The sequence below is a fragment of the Ovis aries genome, chromosome 2 (genome assembly GCF_016772045.2).
Source record: "Ovis aries strain OAR_USU_Benz2616 breed Rambouillet chromosome 2, ARS-UI_Ramb_v3.0, whole genome shotgun sequence".
NCBI classification, from domain to species: Eukaryota; Metazoa; Chordata; class Mammalia; order Artiodactyla; family Bovidae; genus Ovis; species Ovis aries.
Window position 1 is genome coordinate 135,481,206 of NC_056055.1, and position 20,098 is coordinate 135,501,303.

At 41.3% G+C, this 20,098-nt stretch overlaps 1 protein-coding gene across 6 annotated transcripts in view; it reads left to right on the forward strand.

Moving 5' to 3' along the window:
- The window catches only part of WIPF1 (WAS/WASL interacting protein family member 1), a 128,202-nt gene extending 108,517 nt beyond the window's left edge, over positions 1-19,685 (forward strand). For all 6 annotated transcript variants that reach the window (XM_060409756.1, XM_060409753.1, XM_060409757.1 and 3 more), the window contains 5 exons: positions 537-716; positions 3,668-4,438; positions 8,552-8,767; positions 9,468-9,581; positions 16,608-19,685. In XM_060409756.1, the coding sequence (XP_060265739.1) occupies positions 537-716; positions 3,668-4,438; positions 8,552-8,767; positions 9,468-9,581; positions 16,608-16,663 (1,337 nt within the window). In that variant the 3' untranslated portion in view covers positions 16,664-19,685. The remainder of the gene's footprint in view (positions 1-536; positions 717-3,667; positions 4,439-8,551; positions 8,768-9,467; positions 9,582-16,607) is intronic.
- The last annotated feature ends 413 nt before the right edge of the window (positions 19,686-20,098 follow it).

Here is a 20,098-nt window from a genome sequence, read left to right on the forward strand (position 1 = left end):
GTAGTGAATTTGGTCTTAATTTTAAGAAAAAAAGTATATCCAGTGAAAAAACTGGCAGGGGAAAAAATATACAAAAACAGCAGGTATTTCCATGAAGCAGAATTATGGGATATTTTACTTTATTCTATTTTTACCTGTTCCTTTCTTCTCACCTTTTATTGCATCTTCTCCTCCCTTAACACATTCTTTCTTTTAAGATACTTTTATTTGCCAAATTTTCTGATACAGAGCAAATAGATATTATTAATTCATATGGCAGTGAGCCATGTGGAGGAAAGACATTATCTATTACCAATTCTTCCACCACAGGGCTTGAGATAGCCCTGGAGTAGAAAGAACCCTCTTCTGCTTTTCTGACTAGAGATAGGGTGAGTCCTTAAAATCCTACCCTCTAATGAAATCGCAGTTGTCCACCATGGGCTTAGGGTCAGCCAGCTTCCTGCTGTATCATTATTGTTTACCTGGGCCAGGACTGGTGGAGTTCTCCGGCAGTGTCTTCATACATGTGAAAAGAATGTGTCTTCTTCCTTCTACAGAACCTAAAGGAGCTGCTGGTGGTGGTGGTGGCGGCGGCTATGGCGGAGGTGGCGGCGGCTATGGCGGAGGTGGCGGCGGAGGAGGTGGTGGAAGTTTTGGAGGAGGTGGACCACCCGGTTTGGGAGGACTGTTCCAGGCTGGAATGCCGAAGCTGAGATCCACAGCCAACAGGGAGAATGGTAAAGAGCATTTTCTTCCCTTAGTAACCGAAGACTAAGGCACAATCTGGCGGTTTGAGATTTGGCATCCCCTCTAAGGCACTATGCCCTTTAAAACATTTTAGATTGCTTGAAACGCTAACACCGTTTTATAAGAGGGACTCTATTTAGCATCGTTTTTTCTTTTTAAATCAGGATCAGACAGCTCCATCTAGCTGTTAAATATTTGCCCAGTGTCCTTGGGGAAACTTGTACTTTTTTGTACTTTTCTAAAGGGTGAGCTAGATTGGAAAGAAAAGGAAGGAGCAAATGAGAGAAAAATCATGGAAACTCTGTCTGGTGACATGGCAGATTCAGCTTTCTTTGTGAGGTAGTCTGACCTAGCTGTCTAGTGGAGTAAATACTTGTGAGTCTCTTTTCAAACACACAGTGGAGCATGTCTTAGAGAATATAATTACATATCTCACAAAAATCTAGAAGGGCATTTTGCCTGGCAGACATTTGCCATTTCAGGGCCAGCGATTCTAGTATTCTCTGCAGGAAGCCATGGAAATGGGTCCTATAGGAATGTCTGTGAACAGAATGGCAGAAAGAAAACTGAACCTGGTCATGCCTAAATTAAAAACCTTATAGAGTGCGTGAGGCTCTTCCCTGATTGTGACAGAAACTCAAGAAAGTTTTCCATGAAATTTTATTTTTTAATGTTTACTGTGCTAGAAGAATTTTATTTTTAATTCCATGGTCTTTTAAAATGTCACTGGGAAATTCTCACATTCACATGAAGATAAAGGCACTGAATCCTCAGAGTTAGCTGACTATGTTAGTTTTGGATTGTCAAAATCTAGAGGGAGACTCACTAATATAAGAGATTTTATCTTGCTAGGCCTGCATTTAGAATTTGTATATTTAAAACCTACTGAAAGGTTTTGAGGCAGCAGACATATGCATACGTTCAGTACTCTAATAGTAAGTGAGGAAATTTAGGCCAGAGACAACTGGAAGTAAAATAATTAAATGAAGATGGAATTGAAGTTAATGCACAAAATGGTGTACCAGAAGTATATACTTTCACAGCATACAATTTGCATATTGGGTCCTACATGTAGATGTAGCTATGGATAATAACTGTACCTTTAGGGCTTCCCTGGTAGCTCAGTGGGTAAAGAATCCACCTGCAGTGCAGGAGACCCTGGTTCAATTTCTGGGTCGGGAAGATCCGCTGGAGAAAGGATAGGCTACCCACTCTCTCTGGTATTCTTGGGCTTCCCTTGTTGCCCAGCTGGTAAAGAATCCACCTGCAATGTGGGAGACCTGGATTCAATCCCTGGGTTGGGAATATCGCTCGGAGAAGGGAAAGGCTACCCACTCCTGTATTCTGGCCTGGAGAATTCCCTGGACTGTATAGTCCATGGGTTGCAAAGAGTCTGACACAACCGAGCGACTTTCACTTTCATCCAAACTTTGAAGATAAAACTTATCACAAGTTGGTGACATAGAAACATACCACACAGCCAAGGAAAATATAGCTAATTTCTAGTGCTAAAGTCAAAACAAAAAATTCTCTCTAGAGTTCACATTACTCCATTGTATAAATCCAGCCAAATGTTTCTCATTGGACTTTTGGGTGAAATCTGAACTCCTTTTGGCCTACAAGGCTCTTAATCACCCGGCTTCTGCTGACCACTCAGGCTGCATTTGACAGTGTTCTCCTCTGTGCTCACTGTGTCCCTGGCATATGAGCCTTGGTTTTTTAACTTAAGCTTACTTCCACCTCAGGGTCTCTGTACCTGCTGACACTCCAACTGAAGCACCTCTCTTCCTCCTTTCCATGGCTGGCCTTAGCTCAAATATCACATCCCAGAGGAGCCATCCCCAGCCATGTCCACCTATCCTGGCCTCTCTAGAACTCTTCATGTCATCAGCCTATTTTAGTTTATTTTTAGTACTTATAATGATCTGAAAATATTTATGTTTACCGGGTTTTTGTTCATCTCCGTAAGAACATAAACTACAAGAGAACTGGATTGTTTCTATTTTGTTTACTCCTCTGCCTCTAGCATCTAGAATAATGGTTGGTTTATAGTATAGCAGGTACTCAATAAATAATTGGTGCATGTTTAAACTGGTAGGAGTTTCCAGGCTAAGCATTTTTTGAAGAATGAATTTGGGTTGCAAGAGACTCTGCAGTAGTGATTTGAATTTTTCCATAACTTTGGTTCCTCTTTAGTTCTGCCCTTTGCTGAACCAAAGCAGTCGAACATTAATTATGTAGTAGGGTGGTTCTGTCCTATATTATTGAAGTGGAACGACCTACTAGGGAAAAAACTGTATAATTGCCTACTTGTTTCCAGATTAAGACCACTTCCTGGTGTCAGCTCTTTCAATTAAACTTTAACAGCTTCTTTTTTCCTTTGCAGTTTCTTATTTCAGCCATAATTTTTCCATTATATTTTTCCCATCCTCTCTTGCACATTTCTTTAACAAAGGGGCTAGGTAAGCCTTCCCATATAGAAACTTATATTGGGATAACTTCACCTAAGATGGCTAAATTATTTTTCAAACATGAGATACAGGGTTGGGGGACTGGGATAGTGATGGGGAGAAAAGAAAATCCTTAGCAGAAACCACCAATAGCAGTCCGGTTCTGTTCTTGACCTCTTGTAATGAACAGTGATCTCTCCAGAACTCTTACCAACATCATCCTGGTTTTTGTCCATCCAGAATTCCCAGAGAGTGCTCTAGAATCCCTTTGAAAGCTGATGGGTTGTAGAATCTGGGACTAGAAGAAAAACAGAGAGCTGTGATCTATTCCTCTGCCTCCAGGAAGGACACACTGAAGCCCCATTTATATAAATCATAGTTGCCTATAGTTTACAGCATCTGGGAAAGGGCTTCCAGTAGCTGGCAATATACTCTAGTTCTCTGATTTCCTTTCAGGTTCCTAACTTTCCGGCTTTTTTCCTGTTCTTCAGATTCTGGAGGAAGCCGACCCCCAATCTTGCCACCAGGAGGAAGAGCCACATCCGCCAAACCTTTCACACCCCCAAGCGGCCCAGGGAGGTTCCCTGTGCCTCCTGCAGGCCACAGAAGCGGACCCCCAGATCCTCAGAGGAACCGAATGCCTCCCCCGAGACCCGAAGTGGGCGCAAAGCCTGATATCATCCCCCCTCCAGTGCCTAATACTCCAAGACCCAGTCAGTCAAGTCTGCACAACCGGGGGACCCCCCTAGTGCCGGGGGCTCCCCGGCAGCCCAGTCCTGGGCTGACCCCTCCCCCTTTCCCCGGAAACCGCGGTGCTGCTTTCGGAGGAGGCTCCATCCGTCACACCCCCTCAGGCTCCTCCACGCCTTTCTCCACTAGGCCTCCCCTGCCTCCTACTCCGAGCAGGGCCTTGGATGACAAGCCCCCTCCTCCGCCTCCTCCGGTGGGCAACAGGCCCTCCATCCACAGGGAGTCTGTGCCGCCGCCTCCCCCTCAGAACAGCAAGCCCCCGGTGCCGTCCACCCCGCGGCCTTCCTCCTCCTCGCAGGCCCCGCCGCCTCCGCCCCCCAGCCGGCCGGGCCCTCCTCCGCTGCCCCCCGTGTCCAGCGGCAGTGGCGACGAAATCCCGAGGCTCCCGCAGAGGAACTTGTCCCTGTCGTCGTCGGCGCCTCCCTTACCTTCACCAGGACGGTCAGGCCCTCTTCCGCCCCCGCCCGCTGAGAGACCCCCTCCTCCGGTGAGGGACCCACCGGGCAGATCAGGTATGGCCAGACCCGACCGCGGTGAGCCGCTCCCCTGCCTCCCAGCCAGCCCACACGCCACCAGCAAGCTCAGGGGAGGGGCGCCCGACAAGGGCTTCAGTGAACCCTCAGACTGCTCTGACCTTTGAAGACACATAGTCCATGTGATTTTCTCTTGACCTCCCCTAAACCTCTGAGGCGCAGGCCAATATTTCTGTCCATGTTTTAAGTGAGGTGACTGAGTAACTAATGAAGTGAAGTGATCCCAAGTGAGTTAAATTAAGAATAGGCAACTCACCTTCCATCTGAGGTTCTACCTCCTCTCCTGGAAGGGAATTTCTGCTGTCTTAATGGGAACTAAATTCCCATCTCCAGCAGGAGGGCCCATTATTCCAAGAAGGGCAGTTGTTTAAGAGCAAGTGAACTTCTGTAGTACATCTCTTCATTGGTCAAGCTTTGAGGCCACTTCCATGCTCAGTAAAGACACATAGTAGAGTCCATTTTTGGAGAAGGCAATGGCACCCCACTCCAGTACTCTTGCCTGGAAAATCCCATGGACGGAGGAGCCTGGTGGGCTGCAGTCCATGAGGTCGCTAGGAGTCGGACACACCTGAGCGACTTCTCTTTCACTTTTCACTTTGATGCATTGGAGAAGGAAATGGCAACCCACTCCAGTATTCTTGCCCGGAGAATCTCAGGGATGGGGGAGCCTGGTGGGCTGCTGTCTCTGGGGTCGCACAGAGTCGGACACCACTGAAGCGACTTAGCAGCAGCAGCAGCAGCAGAGTCCATTTTGCTATCTGTTCATATCTTGGGCACAGAGATCCCTTGGAGAGTTAGATAAAGGTATAAGGCCTATAAGGCCGCCTTCTCTCCATAAAAATGCTCATAAGCATAAACTCAATTTGCCTGCTGTTTCATAGGTTGAGGACCTACTGAAGTCCATCTGTGCCCACACCCAGGGTGGAGAAACCTGGATCTAAGGGCAGAACCTTCACAGTATATGAGGAGTTTGTATCTCTCTCCTACTTGTGATAGGTGCTTTTTTGTTTTCTGTTGGTTATTGACAGATTCAAAAGAATTATCTCATTTTTAAATTTAACCATTTGGAAATGGGGTACCTTTTTCTCTGTGAGAAGCTGACTTTTCATGCTCTGACGTCAAGAACCTAATAAACACCTTTTTTTCACCAGTAATCCTCAAACTTGACCACATACTGGAATCACCTGGTGAGCTTTAAAATTGATGATACCTGGGTTTGTACCCCCAGGGTTTCTTGTTTCATTTGTCTGGGTTGAAAACTGGGCACCAGGATATGAGGGAGCTCCCCAGTGACTGTAAGGTGTCACAAAGTTTGAGAACCACTCCTTCAAACCACTTTGCCAGGGAGAGTCAGCTACAGATACAAAAAGTGGCTAGTCTATTCAATCTAGACACTGTGTCATCTCATTACAGATGCTTCAGTGAACAAATAAGAACAACAGTCAGATGAATGAAGTGTGTTGTTTTCTCATTATCCCAAACCCCCAACATGGTTGAGGAGCTATTTTCTTCTACCAAATGACTGAATCAACAGATTAAATATTCCCCAAAGTAGGATAGGCAGTGATATATATTTGTTGTTTCTTTCAATTACATAAGTCATACCTATTTATTATAGAAATGCATAAAAGAATAAAAGGAAATAAAAATCATCTATAATTCTGCCATCACCAACATTTAGATGTAACATTTTTTAGATACCCTGTCTTTTTTAAATGCATGTATATAAAAGTTTGCAAAATCAGTATCACACTACATACATTGTTGGCTAATTTTCTTTAACAATATCTCACTAACATTTTCTTGATATTATTAACTGTTCTTTTACAACCTGACTTTTAATGGCTGCATAATATTAAATCCCACATGAGTACCTTGGCTTATTTATTAGTCATGTGATCATACAGGCCATCTCTAGAGTTTTGCTATTGCAGATAATGCAGGGATACATTCTTAGAGCTAAATATGTGTGCATACCTCTGTGTATTTCTTTTGGAAAAATTTCTAGGAATGGAATTTCTAGGACAATGGATATGCGTAGCAAACTATGGATTTCATAGGTATTGCCAAATAGGCCTCTAAAAATTCCCACCAATTTACGTTTCCACGGGGAACCTATGAGAAGTCGTCAAGGGCCATCTATATTTTCAGAGGAGGTTTGGCTTCATTGTTAAGGGAGTGCTTTAGAATTTGACAGAATGGAGTCATATCCTATTCTTCCACTCACTAGCCTCCTGACTTGAGGTCTTTAATCTTCCAGTATCTCTGAGGCCTTTCCTGCTATCCTGACACTCCTCAGGGTTATCATCAGAATTAAATGAGACAAATGTATAGAGTAGTTTTCTTATTTCCCTGCATGTAGTTCAGTTCAGTTGCTCAGTCTTGTCTGACTCTTTGCGACCCCATCGACTGCAGCACATCAAGCCTTCCTGTCCATCTCCAACTCCTGGAGTTTATTCAAACTCATGTCCATTGAGTCAGTGATGCCATCCAACCATCTCGTCCTCTGACGTCCCCTTCTCCTCCTGCCTTCAGTCTTTCCCAGCATCAGGGTCTTTTCAGATGAGTCAGTTCTTCACCTCAGGTGGCCAAAGTATTGGAGTTGCGGCTTCAGCATCAGTCTTCCAATGAATATTCAGGACTGATTTCCTTTAGGATGGACTGGTTGGATCTCCTTGCAGTCCAAGGAACTCCCAAGAGTCAGTGATCATTTTTATTATGCTGCCAACAGGAAATAGAAATCTGTTTTCTTTTCTGTTATGCTTGCCTAGGTTTGTAGCTAGGGGCTAAAAGGTTGGGCAGTTAGGAACATGAACAGTTACTTTTAAAGAGAGATACTGGGGTTGCTGAGGTTGCGCAGTACCAGGCCCCATAGTATTGGAAGTCTAGTTTGCACGTAGTGACAGTATGAGGTAGTACTACCACTGCTTTTAAACCCACAGCATATGAGCCACTTCTTCCCACAATGAATCTGTTTATACTGACTGGGACTCCAGCTTTGAGAAGCAGATGGGGCAATAAATAAACCCTGCCAGGTGGGGCACTGAAGACTCCTTGAGATGAACCAGGGCTGGGTGTGCCTCCCACCTCCATTAAGGATCTGAGCCAAGACTTCCAGGCAGGAATATCTTCCATGGGTGGGTCATTCAGTATAAGGTCCTCTAGTTGGATTTTGACTCTGTAGTTAACAAAAGATATTTATACTTACAGCACCATGAGATGTTGTGTTTACATAAAATGTCAGCATCATGCTAGTGGAACACTGTGCTGAAAATCAGGCATAACTACTAAGGCCATTTTGATTTGCATGAGAAATGCTCAAGTTCCTTTTATATGCGTTTTGACTGTTTCTGGCAACAGTGCAGTGAGAAAGGTGCTCTTTTGTAGACAGGAAATCAAGTTCCATAGGATAATCAGCCTGTGTGGGGTCAGTGTCCTGCAGTAGCATTGATAACCATGCACATTGATTAGCTGACTGTCACTCCCTGTGTTAATCTGCCTCCCCAGATTAAGAGGAAGAACCGAGAAGGAACTCCTGCTCATCTCAGGATGACTGATATTTGGTTTCCTGATCCCTCTTCTGTCTGGAAATAGATCATAAGCATCACAGAAACATGCTTGTATAATTAGCAATAATACTCTGCATTTAAAAAGTTAATTCCTCTGGAGACCTAAAATAAGTTCATAACTATCTTGTTTTTAAAACATTTACTTAATAAGTAGTATGGCACAGAAACTAGTTCAGTAGCTGTTTATAAGGAATTTTAAATGTTTTTAAAGTACACAGTTGTCAGTATAAACAAATGACTACCTGTTCTCAACTACATCATCTCCAATCTCAATACTGACTCAAAGCCAAATAGCCAGTTAGCCGTCAGTGTGCATTTGTTCCACATGTGTGTACATTTGTGCATTTTTGTGTTTATATGTGCCTCATTTCTTGGCTGAAGCTCCTAGGAAGTCTCCACCATTTCTCTATTTTCTCAAGTAAAGGGGCATGTATCCAGCAGGCACTCAGTAACTGCATGTTGATGATAATAGTAACATAGTATGTAAGGTATAGCACTAAATGTCATTTTTCTTTGGCTCCAGGCCCTCTCCCACCACCTCCTCCAATGAACAGAAATGGCAGCACATCTCGGGCCCTGCCTGCCACCCCTCAGTTGCCGTCCAGGAGTGGAATAGATTCTAGTCCCAGAAGTGGGCCCCGGCCTCCTCTTCCTCCCGAAAGGCCTGGCACTGGGGCACCTCCCCCACCTCCACCATCAACATCAATTAGAAATGGCTTCCAAGATTCTCCATGTGAAGGTAAGATGTGGTCCCAGCTCCTGGGAAGCTATAATGGGGCAGCAGTTGAGTGGCAGGTGTGTTTGTATGTTTGCATGAACATTTCTTGTTTGTGTGACCTCCATTGTTACCACATTGCACAGCACTAATCTAAGCATTCTAGGGCCCACTATGATTTCAAATGAAAAACAGTAATCACCTTTTTCTTGCAAAAAGGCAGATCATTATTCTCTGTTCCTTGTTTGAGTCTCATTTTGGTTAACTTTCCAAAGATTCTAGAATTCTGAAAAGAACCATTTTTGTAGCTTGCTTTCTTATTACCTACCTTTCTGAACAGTTTGCTGTGGGTTTGAGGCCTAATGGCCTGCAGGTATTGAGCGGCTTATCCCTACCATTGTTATCAGTTACTGCTTCCACTGGTGGAGGAATAATTAAGAAAAGTATCCCAAACCCCAGCCCCCATCTCCTGAGAGGAACTGGCTGAGTCCTAGTCACTCTAGTTAAAGTCACTTGGATCTGTCTTTGGTTTGATTTGCAGACCAGTACATTTTATCACTGTGGTAATCAGTGACATTGGTAGCATTTTGGGGTTTTCTCTAAACTTCTAGATGTAAAACCAGATGTGATCTCTGCTGTTCTATTTCATTCTGTGTCTTTCATTATATTAGTCTTCAGAGCAGATTGTCTGTTACTGAAGATACTGTTTGTTTCTCTCCCTCAGATGAGTGGGAAAGCAGATTCTACTTCCATCCGATTTCTGATTTGCCACCTCCAGAGCCATATGTACCAACAACCAAAAGTTATCCCAGTAAACTGGCGAGAAATGAAAGCCGGAGTGAGTATTTCTACAAGGGCTTTTAGATGGCGTCATACTTGAGTAGCCTGGGTCATACGCAACTGAGGATTGTGTAGGAAATCCAGGTCTCTGGTCTGAAGTGGGGAGATTTCAGGAAATTACTCCTGGATTTGGAACCATTTAAATTCTAGTAAACTTTTCTACATTCACTGAGGAAAATGGAGACATCCAGAATGCATATGAGAAGCGATTATTTTAATGTGTCATTATAAGTTCAAAATACCTTTAGTTTGCCAGTAGGTTAAATTTTATTATTTTGCTTATTTGGACAATCTTTCCCCATTTTGATCTTCCTAAATATGGCACGATTAGAATCTCTTCTATTCCTACTAGTTTTGAGACTGGCAGAATGTCTCGTTAGTTATTTAAAAAACTCACTGTAACTATTTTAATCTTTTAAATATAAATTTACAGAGCATTACATGAAAATTTTAAGTATGCCTATAATCTCTGTACATAACAGATATTTTCATTTTACCAGGTTCTCTTTAATTTTTATCTATCTAATTCTGATTATATTATAGAATATGGGTTTTGGGTGATGGAGGCAATGGCACCCCACTCCAGTACTCTTGCCTGGAAAATCCCATGGATGGAGGAGCCTGGTAGGCTGCAGTCCATGGGGTTGCTAAGAGTCGGATACGACTGAGCGACTTCACTTTCACTTTTCACTTTCCTGCATTGGAGAAGGAAATGGCAACCCACTCCAGTGTTCTTGCCTGGAGAATCCCAGGGATGGGGGAGCCTGGTGGGCTGCCATCTATGGAGTTGCACAGAGTCGGACACAACTGAAGTGACTTAGTAGCAGCTAAGTAAATACTTCCCTATTTTATCCTGTGGTTTTTATTTTACAGGATTCCATTAAGTCAGCATATAATAATTTAGTTTACCATTATTGGACATTTAGATTTTTTTTTAACAAAAAATGTATACAGCTAAGGAAGAATTAGCATGAAATATACATATATCTTTGATGGGGCTCTGTCTTACAACAATGTTAACTTCAGAACCAAACTCCCAAGCCACAAATGTGTGGAGAAAAAGTGTATGAGCATGTCAAACAGCTGTGATGTATCCCTAGCCTTGTGCTCACTGTCCAGCAGAACTCCTTCACATACTCTGAGCCTACTGACTCTTTCTTAATACATAGTTCTTAATTTTGGTTTGGTTGGTTCCCATTCTTAGAGCAGATTAGTATCAGCTGAAGTCAAGGTTGGTTAGAAGCGAAATCACTGACTTTGGGGAGATGATAGGTGGCAGTCTTGGGTCAAAGGAGGAGCTAGGGACAGAGCTGTGCTAGGTATCACCAGACAACACCAGATATGTCTGCTGCTGCTGCTGCTGCTGCTGCTGCTAAGTCGCTTCAGTCATGTCCGACTCTGTGTGACCCCATAGATGGCAGCCCACCAGGCTCCCCCGTCCCTGGGATTCTCCAGGCAAGAACACTGGAGTGGGTTGCCATTTCCTTCTCCAATGCATGAAAGTGAAAAGTGAAAGTGAAGTCTCTCAGTCGTGTCCGACTCTCAGCAACCCCATGGACTGCAGCCTACCAGGCTTCTTCATCCATGGGATTTTCCAGGCAAGAGTACTGGAGTGGGGTGCCATTGCCTTCTCCGCTAGATACGTCTAGTGGGTTATTAAAAACGGACAAATTTTGTCTTGTGCCTCTGTTGAAGAACTCAAAGAATTAGAAAATACTTTAGAAAATTTTCCCTAAGAAAAAATGCCAAAAGTAAACAGAATATTTTACTGAAAAGACCAGTTTAAGTCCTATAAAAAGTAATGTGGAATACTGAATTCTAGATAATGCCTAATAAAAGAGGCATAACTGTAATCAAATTATCATGCAGGAGTTGGTGATTGAAATTTTTGGCAAAAAAGTCTTCACGTGTGACAAATATTGAGTTTGCTCTCTCCTCACCCCACCTTATCTGTGCTATTTATATATTTAAGTCAGTAACAGAACCATCCTCTCTAGCCCCTCTAGATTTTTAATTTAATAGCTGAACACATTCCTTCCTCCAGCCTCCTGTCTTCATGACTATCTGCAACTTGAGGACTGGAACTATGTCCCTGCTCACTACTGCATCTTCCGCAAGTGGCACAGAGCTTGAAATACGGCAGGCATTTAAAAACATGTCTTAAACTGGTGAATTAATTTCACCAATTTTTCAAAAAAATGTTCTTGTACCTTTAATATTTCTAGCATTAAGCATGTTTAATATTTTATAATATAACTGATCATATCTCTAACACAAAGTGCCGTGGAGTGGTTTTACCCTGCTCCTGAACCTGCCTCTGCCTCCAAGCAGAGCTGCCCTGGTAGGGCACCCAGACAGCCCTAAATAGCACAACCTACTTGCAGCTCTGCACAAGGCCAGCCTCGATGTGCTAACCATTTGTGGTGTTTTCAACTGATGGTCAGGGCTTCGTGACAGATGGCTGGCTTACATCTAGGCAGTCTTTCTTCAGGTCCCTGCCCAAAAAAAAGACCTGATTGGGATAGAAAGAGGAAGAGGTGAGGTAATGGACTGCCAGTGTTTTCCTCTAACTCCTCCCCTTGGTCAGAGATTTGTCCTAACTCAGAAATCCCTCAGTGGGCTATTTTGGTTTCTGTCAGAAAAATAGCTGCCTGCTGAGGAATCTGTCAGTGCCAGCCCACCTGAGTCTAAAAACAGTGGCCGCAGCAGACCTACCTAGTTGACACGAGTCCCTGATTGACCTTCTCACAGCATCTGAGCACCTGGCTATATGCCTGACACCTGTAAGATCCTCAAAAAAAATGTGCATGGGACAAATGAACTTTTTAGTTCTGAATGGATTTTAAACCAAGTTATGGTGTGCTAATAGGCCACAGATAGGCATAGTTTTTAAAACAACACCATCAAAAAATAAATAAATAAAATAAAACAACACCATCAAGACAGAGAAGAGACAACCCATGAAATTAGATAAAATATTTGCAAATCATATACTGATAAAAGATTAATATCTAGAATATATAAAGAATTCCTACACCTCAACAACAAACCCCAATTTTTAAAATGAGTTGAATATTTGAATAGATATTTCTTGAAAGAAGATATACAGATTGCTAATAAGCACATGAAAAGATGTTCAGCATCACTAATCATTCAGTTCAGTTCAGTCTCTCAGTTGCGTCCGACTCTTTGTGACCCCATGGACTGCAGCATGCCAGGCTTCCCTGTCCATCACCAACTCCCGGAGCTTACCCAAACTCATGTCCGTAGAGTCAGTGATGCCAACCAACCATCTCATCCTCTGTCGTCCCCTTCTCCTCCTGCCTTCAATCTTTCCCAGCATCAGGGTCTTTTCCAGTGAGTCAATTCTTCGCATCAGGTGGCCAAAGTATTGGAGTTCCAGCTTTAACATCAGTCCTTCCAATAAATATTCAGGACTGATTTCCTTTAGGATTGATTGATTTGATCTCCTTGCAGTCCAAGGGACTCTCAAGAGTCTTCTCCAACACCACAGTTCAAAGCATCAATTCTTCGGTGGTCAGCTTTCTTTATAGTCCAACTCTCACATCCATACATGACTACTGGAAAAATCATAGCTTTGACTAGACAGACCTTTGTTGGCAAAGTAATATCTCTGCTTTTTAATTTGCTATATAGGTTGGTCATAGCTTTTCTTCCAAGGAGCAAACATCTTTTAATTTCATGGCTGCAGTTACCATCTGCAGTGACTTTGGAGCCCCTCAAAATAAAGTCTCTCACTGTTTCTGTGATTTCCCCATCTATTTGCCATGAAGTGATAGGACCAGATGCCATGATCTTACTTTTCTGAATGTTGAGTTTTACGCCAACTTTTTCACTCTCCTCTTTCACATTCATCAAGAGGCTCTTAGTTCTTCATTTTCTGCCATAAAGGTGGTGTCATCTGCGTATCTGAGGTTATTGATATTTCTCCCGGCACTCTTGATTCCAGCCTGTGCTTCATGCAACCCAGCATTTCTCATGATGTATTCTGCATAAAAGTTAAATAAGCAGGATAACAATATACAGCTTTGACATACTCCTTTCCCAATTTGGAACCAGTCTGTTATTCCATGTCCAGTTCTAACTGTTGCTTCTTGACCTGCACACAGATTTCCCAGGATGCAGGTCAGGTAGTCAGGTATTCCCATCTCTTTCAGAATTTTCCAGAGTTTGTTATGATCCACACAGTCAAAGGCTTAGGCATAGTCAATTAAGCAGAAATAGATGTTTTTCTGGAACTCTCTTGCTTATTCTATGATCCAGTGGCTGTTGGAAATTTGATCTCTGGTTGAACATCTAAATCCAGCTTGAAAAAAAAAAATCCAGCTTGAACATCTGGAAGTTCACAGTTCGTATATTGCTGAAGCCTGGCTTGGAGAATTTTGAGCATTACTTTACTAGCATGTGAAATGAGTGCATTTGCGCATTTGAGCATTCTTTGGCATTGCCTTTCTTTGGGATTGGAATGGAAACTGACCTTTTCCAGTCCTGTGGTCACTACTGAGTATTCCAAATTTGCTGGCATATTGAATGCAGCACTTTCACAGCATCATCTTTTAGGATTTGAAATAGCTCAACTGGAATTCCATCACCTCCACTAGCTTTGTTCACAGTGATGCTTCCTAAGGCCCACTTGACTTCACATACCAGGATGTCTGGCTGTAGATGAGTGATCACACCATCATGGTTATCTGGGTCATGAAGATCTTTTTTGTATAGTTCTTCTGTGTATTCTTGCCACCTCTTCTTAACACCCTCTGCTTCTGTTCGGTCCGTACCATTTCTGTCCTTTATTGAGCCCATCTTTGCATGAAATGTTCCCTTGGTATCTCTAATTTTCTTGAAGAGCTCTCTAGTCTTTCCCATTCTATAGTTTTTCCTCTATTTCTTTGCATTGCTTACTTATGAAGACTTTCCTATCTCTCCTTGCTATTCTTTGGAACTTTGCATTCAGATGGGTATATTGTTCCTTTTCTCCTTTGCCTTTTGCTCTTCTTTTCTCAGCTATTTGTAAGGCCTCCTCAAACAACCTTTTGCCTTTTTGCATTTCTTTTTCTTGGTGATGGTCTTGATCACTGCCTTCTGTACAATGTCACGAACCTCATCCATAGTTCTTCAGGCATTCTATCATATCTAATCTCTTGAATCTATTTGTCACTTCCACTGTATAATTGTAAGGGATTTGATTTAGGTCATAACTGAATGGTCTAGTGGTTTTCCTACTTTCTTCAATTTAAGTCTGAATTTGGCAATAAGGAGTTCATAATCTGAGCCACAGTCAGGTCCCGGTCTTGTTTCTGCTGACTGTATAGAGCTTCTCCATCTTTTGCTGCAAAGAATATAATCAGTCTGATTTCAGTATTGACCATCTGGTGATGTCCATGTGTAGAGTCTTCTCTTGTGTTGTTGAAAGAGGGTGTTTGCTATGACCAGTGCATTCTCTTGGCAAAACTCTATTAGTCTTTGCCCTGCTTCGTTTTATACTCCAAGGACAAATTTGCCTGTTACTCCAGGTATCTCTTGACTTCCTACTTTTGCATTCTAGTCCCCTATAATGAAAAGGACATCTTTTTGGGTGTTAATTCTAGAAAGTCTTGTAGGTCTTCATAGAGCTGTGAGTTCTAGAAAATCTTGTATGTCTTCGTAGAGCTGTTCAACTTCAGCTTCTTCAGCATTACTGGTTGGAGTATAGACTTGGATTACTGTGATATTGAATGGTTTGCCTTGGAAATGAACAGAGATCATTCTGTCATATTTGAGATTGCATCCAAATACTGCATTTCAGACTCTCTTGTTGACTATGATGGCTATTCCATTTCTTCTAAGGGATTCCTGCCCACAGTAGTAGATATAATGGTCACCTGAGTTAAATTCACCCATTCCAGTCCATTTTAGTTCACTGATTCCTAAAATGTTGACGTTCACTCTGCCATCTCTTGTTTGACCATTTCCAATTTACCTTGATTCATGGACCTAACATTCCACGTTCCTATGCAATATTGCTCTTGACAGCATCGGACTTTATTTCCATCATCAATCACATCCACAGCTGGGTGTTGCTTTTGCTTTGGCTCCATCCCTTCATTCTTTCTGGAGTTATTTCTCCACTGATCTCCAGTAGCATATCGGGCACCTACAGACCTGGGGAGTTCATCTTTCAGTGTCCTATCTTTTGCCTTTTCATACTGTTCATGGGGTTATCATGGCAAGAATACTGAAGTAACTTTTTTGGGGGGGATCCAACATTCTCCTGTCAGTGGTTATTCAGCAGCGAGTTGTAATTTTGGAGCTCTTGGCAGGAGAAGATGAGCGCACGTCTGTCTACTCCACCATCGTGGCGTCATCCCACCACTAACCGTTAAGAAAACACAAATCAAAGTACAGTGAAATACACTTTACATTCATTAGGACGGCTGCTATCAAAAAAGCAGTATTTAGAAGATAACTGTATTTAGAAGATAACTGAATGTCCAACAAAAGGGAACTGATTAGATTAACTATAGTATACTTCTATAATAAAATGCAATATGTCATTAATAATTGTATTTATAAAGAATGACTGAAAAATGTTCAAATGATCCTGTTTTTGGAAGGAAAAAGAACAGATATACACATAACATTATAGGTTCTCTCCAGGTGGTACAAGCATTAATGAATTTTTGTTTTGTTTTTCTCATCCATATTTTCTCAATCTATAATATATATATGTATAATTACATATACTAAGTTTGTGATGAGGAAAAAAAAAGTAATTTTTAAAGAACTTTAACTTCCCACAAGTTTAGTGGCAGGTCCTCCTTCTCTAGTAAAATTTGTCCAGGTCCTTACCCGCTTCTCCCTTTCATTTCTCACGCATGTGCGCTCGTTGTTTACAGCCTTGATAAACTGCTTACCCACTGGGTAAGCAGTGGGTAGTGGGTACTTTTGCAGCCATTCTTGAGTTTTACAGTGCCAACATAAGTTTTCTAACCAAAGTTTGTATTTTGTCTAATTTTTCATCAAGGTGGATCTAACCGAAGAGAGAGGGGTGCTCCACCCCTGCCTCCCATCCCGAGGTGATCCTCGCCTGCTCTTCTGCACTCAAGCCCCAGAGCTCCTTCTGTCATTGCTGTCCAAGTCACGCACCCTCCTCCTCTGTCCCCCCTTGTTCCTTTCCTAGTGGCAATAGGGAAGAAGGGAGGTGATGTGGAAATGTGTGTGTGTAGGGTGCGTATGCAGTAAAGGTATGCACCTCGCTTTTTATATTGTGTATATCCTTAAAGCTATTGCTTGCTTCAGCTACAGCCTGTTGGCTGCTTTGGGGATCAACACGCTTTTGTGACAAGTAGGCAGCGATGAAATTGTGTCCCAGCTTTCAACCAACCAAATTCAAACGTTCACTGCTTTTTTGCTATAAACCACAATATTAAGGTCCCTGAGAGTTGTTTGTTTCCATGCCTTTTTTGCATGTTTGGCCTCCTGTCTGTTTCTGTGAACCACAGACCACCTAAACAAGTTGCTCACATAAAATATTTGCAGTTACAAGATGTCCAGTCTTGGGCAGTCTGAGGTAAGCCCTGGACAGAGCTGTTCAATAGAAATATAATGTGAACCAGGTATACAGTTTTAAAATTTCTAGTAGCAACATAAAACAGGAAAATAGGTGAAATTAATTTTAATATATTTTATTTAACCCTAATATCCAAAATATCATTTCAACTTGCAGTCAGTATAACAATTTTAATGAGATATTTTATATATATATATATTTTTTGGTACTAAGTCTTCAAACTCCAGTGTGTACTTTACACTTGAAACACATCTCCATTTGGATGTGTCACATTTCAAGTGCTCAGTAGCCACACATGGTTGGTGGCTACCATGTTAGACAGTGCAGATCTGTAAGATGGAGCCTGGTGCAAACACCTCTTGTTTCAAAAACAGAAAAGGCCAGATGAGCTATAGCAATTCAAGAGGTAGCTAAAAATAAAGTTAGGACCCTTGTTTGGCAAATCGTTTTCCTTAGATTTTGCTCCCTTATTTTCCCTCTTCCCTAGAAATATGTATACAAGTGTTGCGTCACAGTACCAAGGTCAGAAATTGATCTAAAAGGGTTTACAGTCATGTGGAATAAAAGCCATTGAAAAGAAACTGAAAGCCAGTTAGGGCTCTCTAGCTGAGAACCAGCTTCCTTGAGCTCACCTGTTGGTTGGCCTCCTGCCTTGTGCATTTCAAGTGGCTTCACTCCTCTCCAGCCCAACTTGTTTCTTAGGGCAGGAGGCTCATAGGTTCCATAGCTGTGGGGGAAAGTCAGGGGAAGGTAGCAAATCAGAAGTGTGGAAGAAGGGAACAGATTTTAACTGATGGGCAAAACTCTAAAATTCGAAATCTGATGCTTATGGGGTTGAGAGAAAGAGATTGCTGCTGGAAATTGGAGGGAACTTGTTTTGAATCTATCTGGGAGAATCATTTGCCTTGGATCTATGCAGATAAAGATCCCCCAGAGGACCATAGGGATGAGCCAGCCTTGCCTTTTTTGTATGATTTTGTTTACAAAACTTTACTGGGACTTTTAAATCTAGCTATAGACTTGGAAAAAATTATTTCCATTTAGATGTTTTATATAGTTGATTATGTTTAAAATTACCATTACTTATTTTTTAAAAGTTCACAGCTATATATGTATATGTATATCTACCTAAACTTTGTATCATGGTTTCAGTGTATTGTTCATGTATTCCTAGGAGATGCTAACAAGAAATCAATCCAAAGAAAAATTTGAAAGAAGCATTCATATTTATAGAATAATTGTTTCATTTTTATAAAATCAAAAGAACTTAGAATTCTAATAAATGGGATGTCTAATAAATTATGAAGTTGCCCATTTGAGTATATTGTATTTTTATAACTTTCCTTGCCAAAGTCCTGGGCTTATTAATACGTTAGAAAACTTGGGTTTTTCCCCACTTCTCCTCTACCATTCCGTTTGTCTTTCATACATTCACTTGGGACCCTTTCCCCAAAGAAAATCAAGGAATAACAAAAATCAAGGTGTAACAAACTTGGTAAAGTATTTTCAGGAAAAAGCTTTTAATCTCTAATATTTTGATAATATGGCATCATTTTATTTTGAATTCTCTGATCAGATATCAATAGTTGGTAAAAATCCCTATGATAAAAGCGTGTTGACCCACTTCAGAAAAGATGGAGTTGAACTCTCCTAGCAAATACGGCAGAGAAAAGTCTGACTCCAAACAAATGGGTCTGAATTTTGTAAGGGATAGTAAGAATAGCCAGTTTCTCTATATATTCCAACTTTGCAGGTACCATCCTAAAGTGTGAAACAGGGTCACAGCTCAGAGTTGCTATTCATCCAGGATAGAGATGTTTTTAAATGTATTTTTAAGTGAATATTCCATTAATACATGTATACCCTTTCTTTGAAATTTAGAAACCTAATTGTGTCCAAATGAGTAAATTCTATGCTAAAATCTTTAACTATAGCAGACAACAGAAATTAATATGTCCTTTCCTGAAACCAGAGGTTACATATGTTTTTTTTCCCATAAAATTTCCAGATAAATGTATTCAAGATGCAATACAGTATTTTAACATTTACATGTCATTTTATATGAAAATGTATTACAGTATTAAAGTTCAGTGTTCAGTATTTATTTCGGTATGCATTTTATTTAGTAAAAACCAAGAAAAATGTTTAATCCAATGGTGCCTTACTTGGTGATTTGAGAGAAATTGACTTTTTATGTCTAAGTAGCAGATTATTTGCATATTTGTAAAAACTGTTAGGCCTTTATATTTTAACTTGTAATACCAATTTTGTTATTTTAGTAGCAGAAATGTGATGACTGTTAAAGTGCCCCGAATTTTCTGGCATGATGAAATTAATTTCTCCCTATTTATAGTGAGGGACTGTAAATGTTTTCAAGAAAATGTTTTTCATACCACTGCACTATGTAAACATGCACATTTTGATACCTGTGTCATCAGGATCGCTTATATGGTGGGGTAGAACCTACCCTAGATATCTGCGTCTTTGTAAATTAGCCAGACAATAAATAAAAGCAGAATGGTAAGACTGTCATCTGGTGGGTTTTATTTTAAGTACTGTCTATGTAAATATAAGTGAAAAAACAAGTGTCTGATTTCTGCTTTATACTCTGGTAAAGAAGGACAAACTGAAAAAAGAAGAAGGTCCATAGAGTAAGTAAATATTTAATGCAATCCACTTTCTAAGCTCCTTGTATTTCCTGAGAACTTGCATCTTAGTCAAAATTTGTTGTCTGTTTACCTGAGGCAAACGCCTCTACTCTGAGGTAAATAATGGGTGGTGGAAGGAATGGAAGATGTAATTACAAAGATTATCACTGACACTGATAAATAAGGAAAGGCCAGTGGAAATTTAGGAGGCCCAATAGGGGTTTTGTTTGTTTGGTTTTTGTTTGTTTTTGGACAATTATGCTATTTCTTAGGGGAAAAAAGAAGCAAGATTTACAA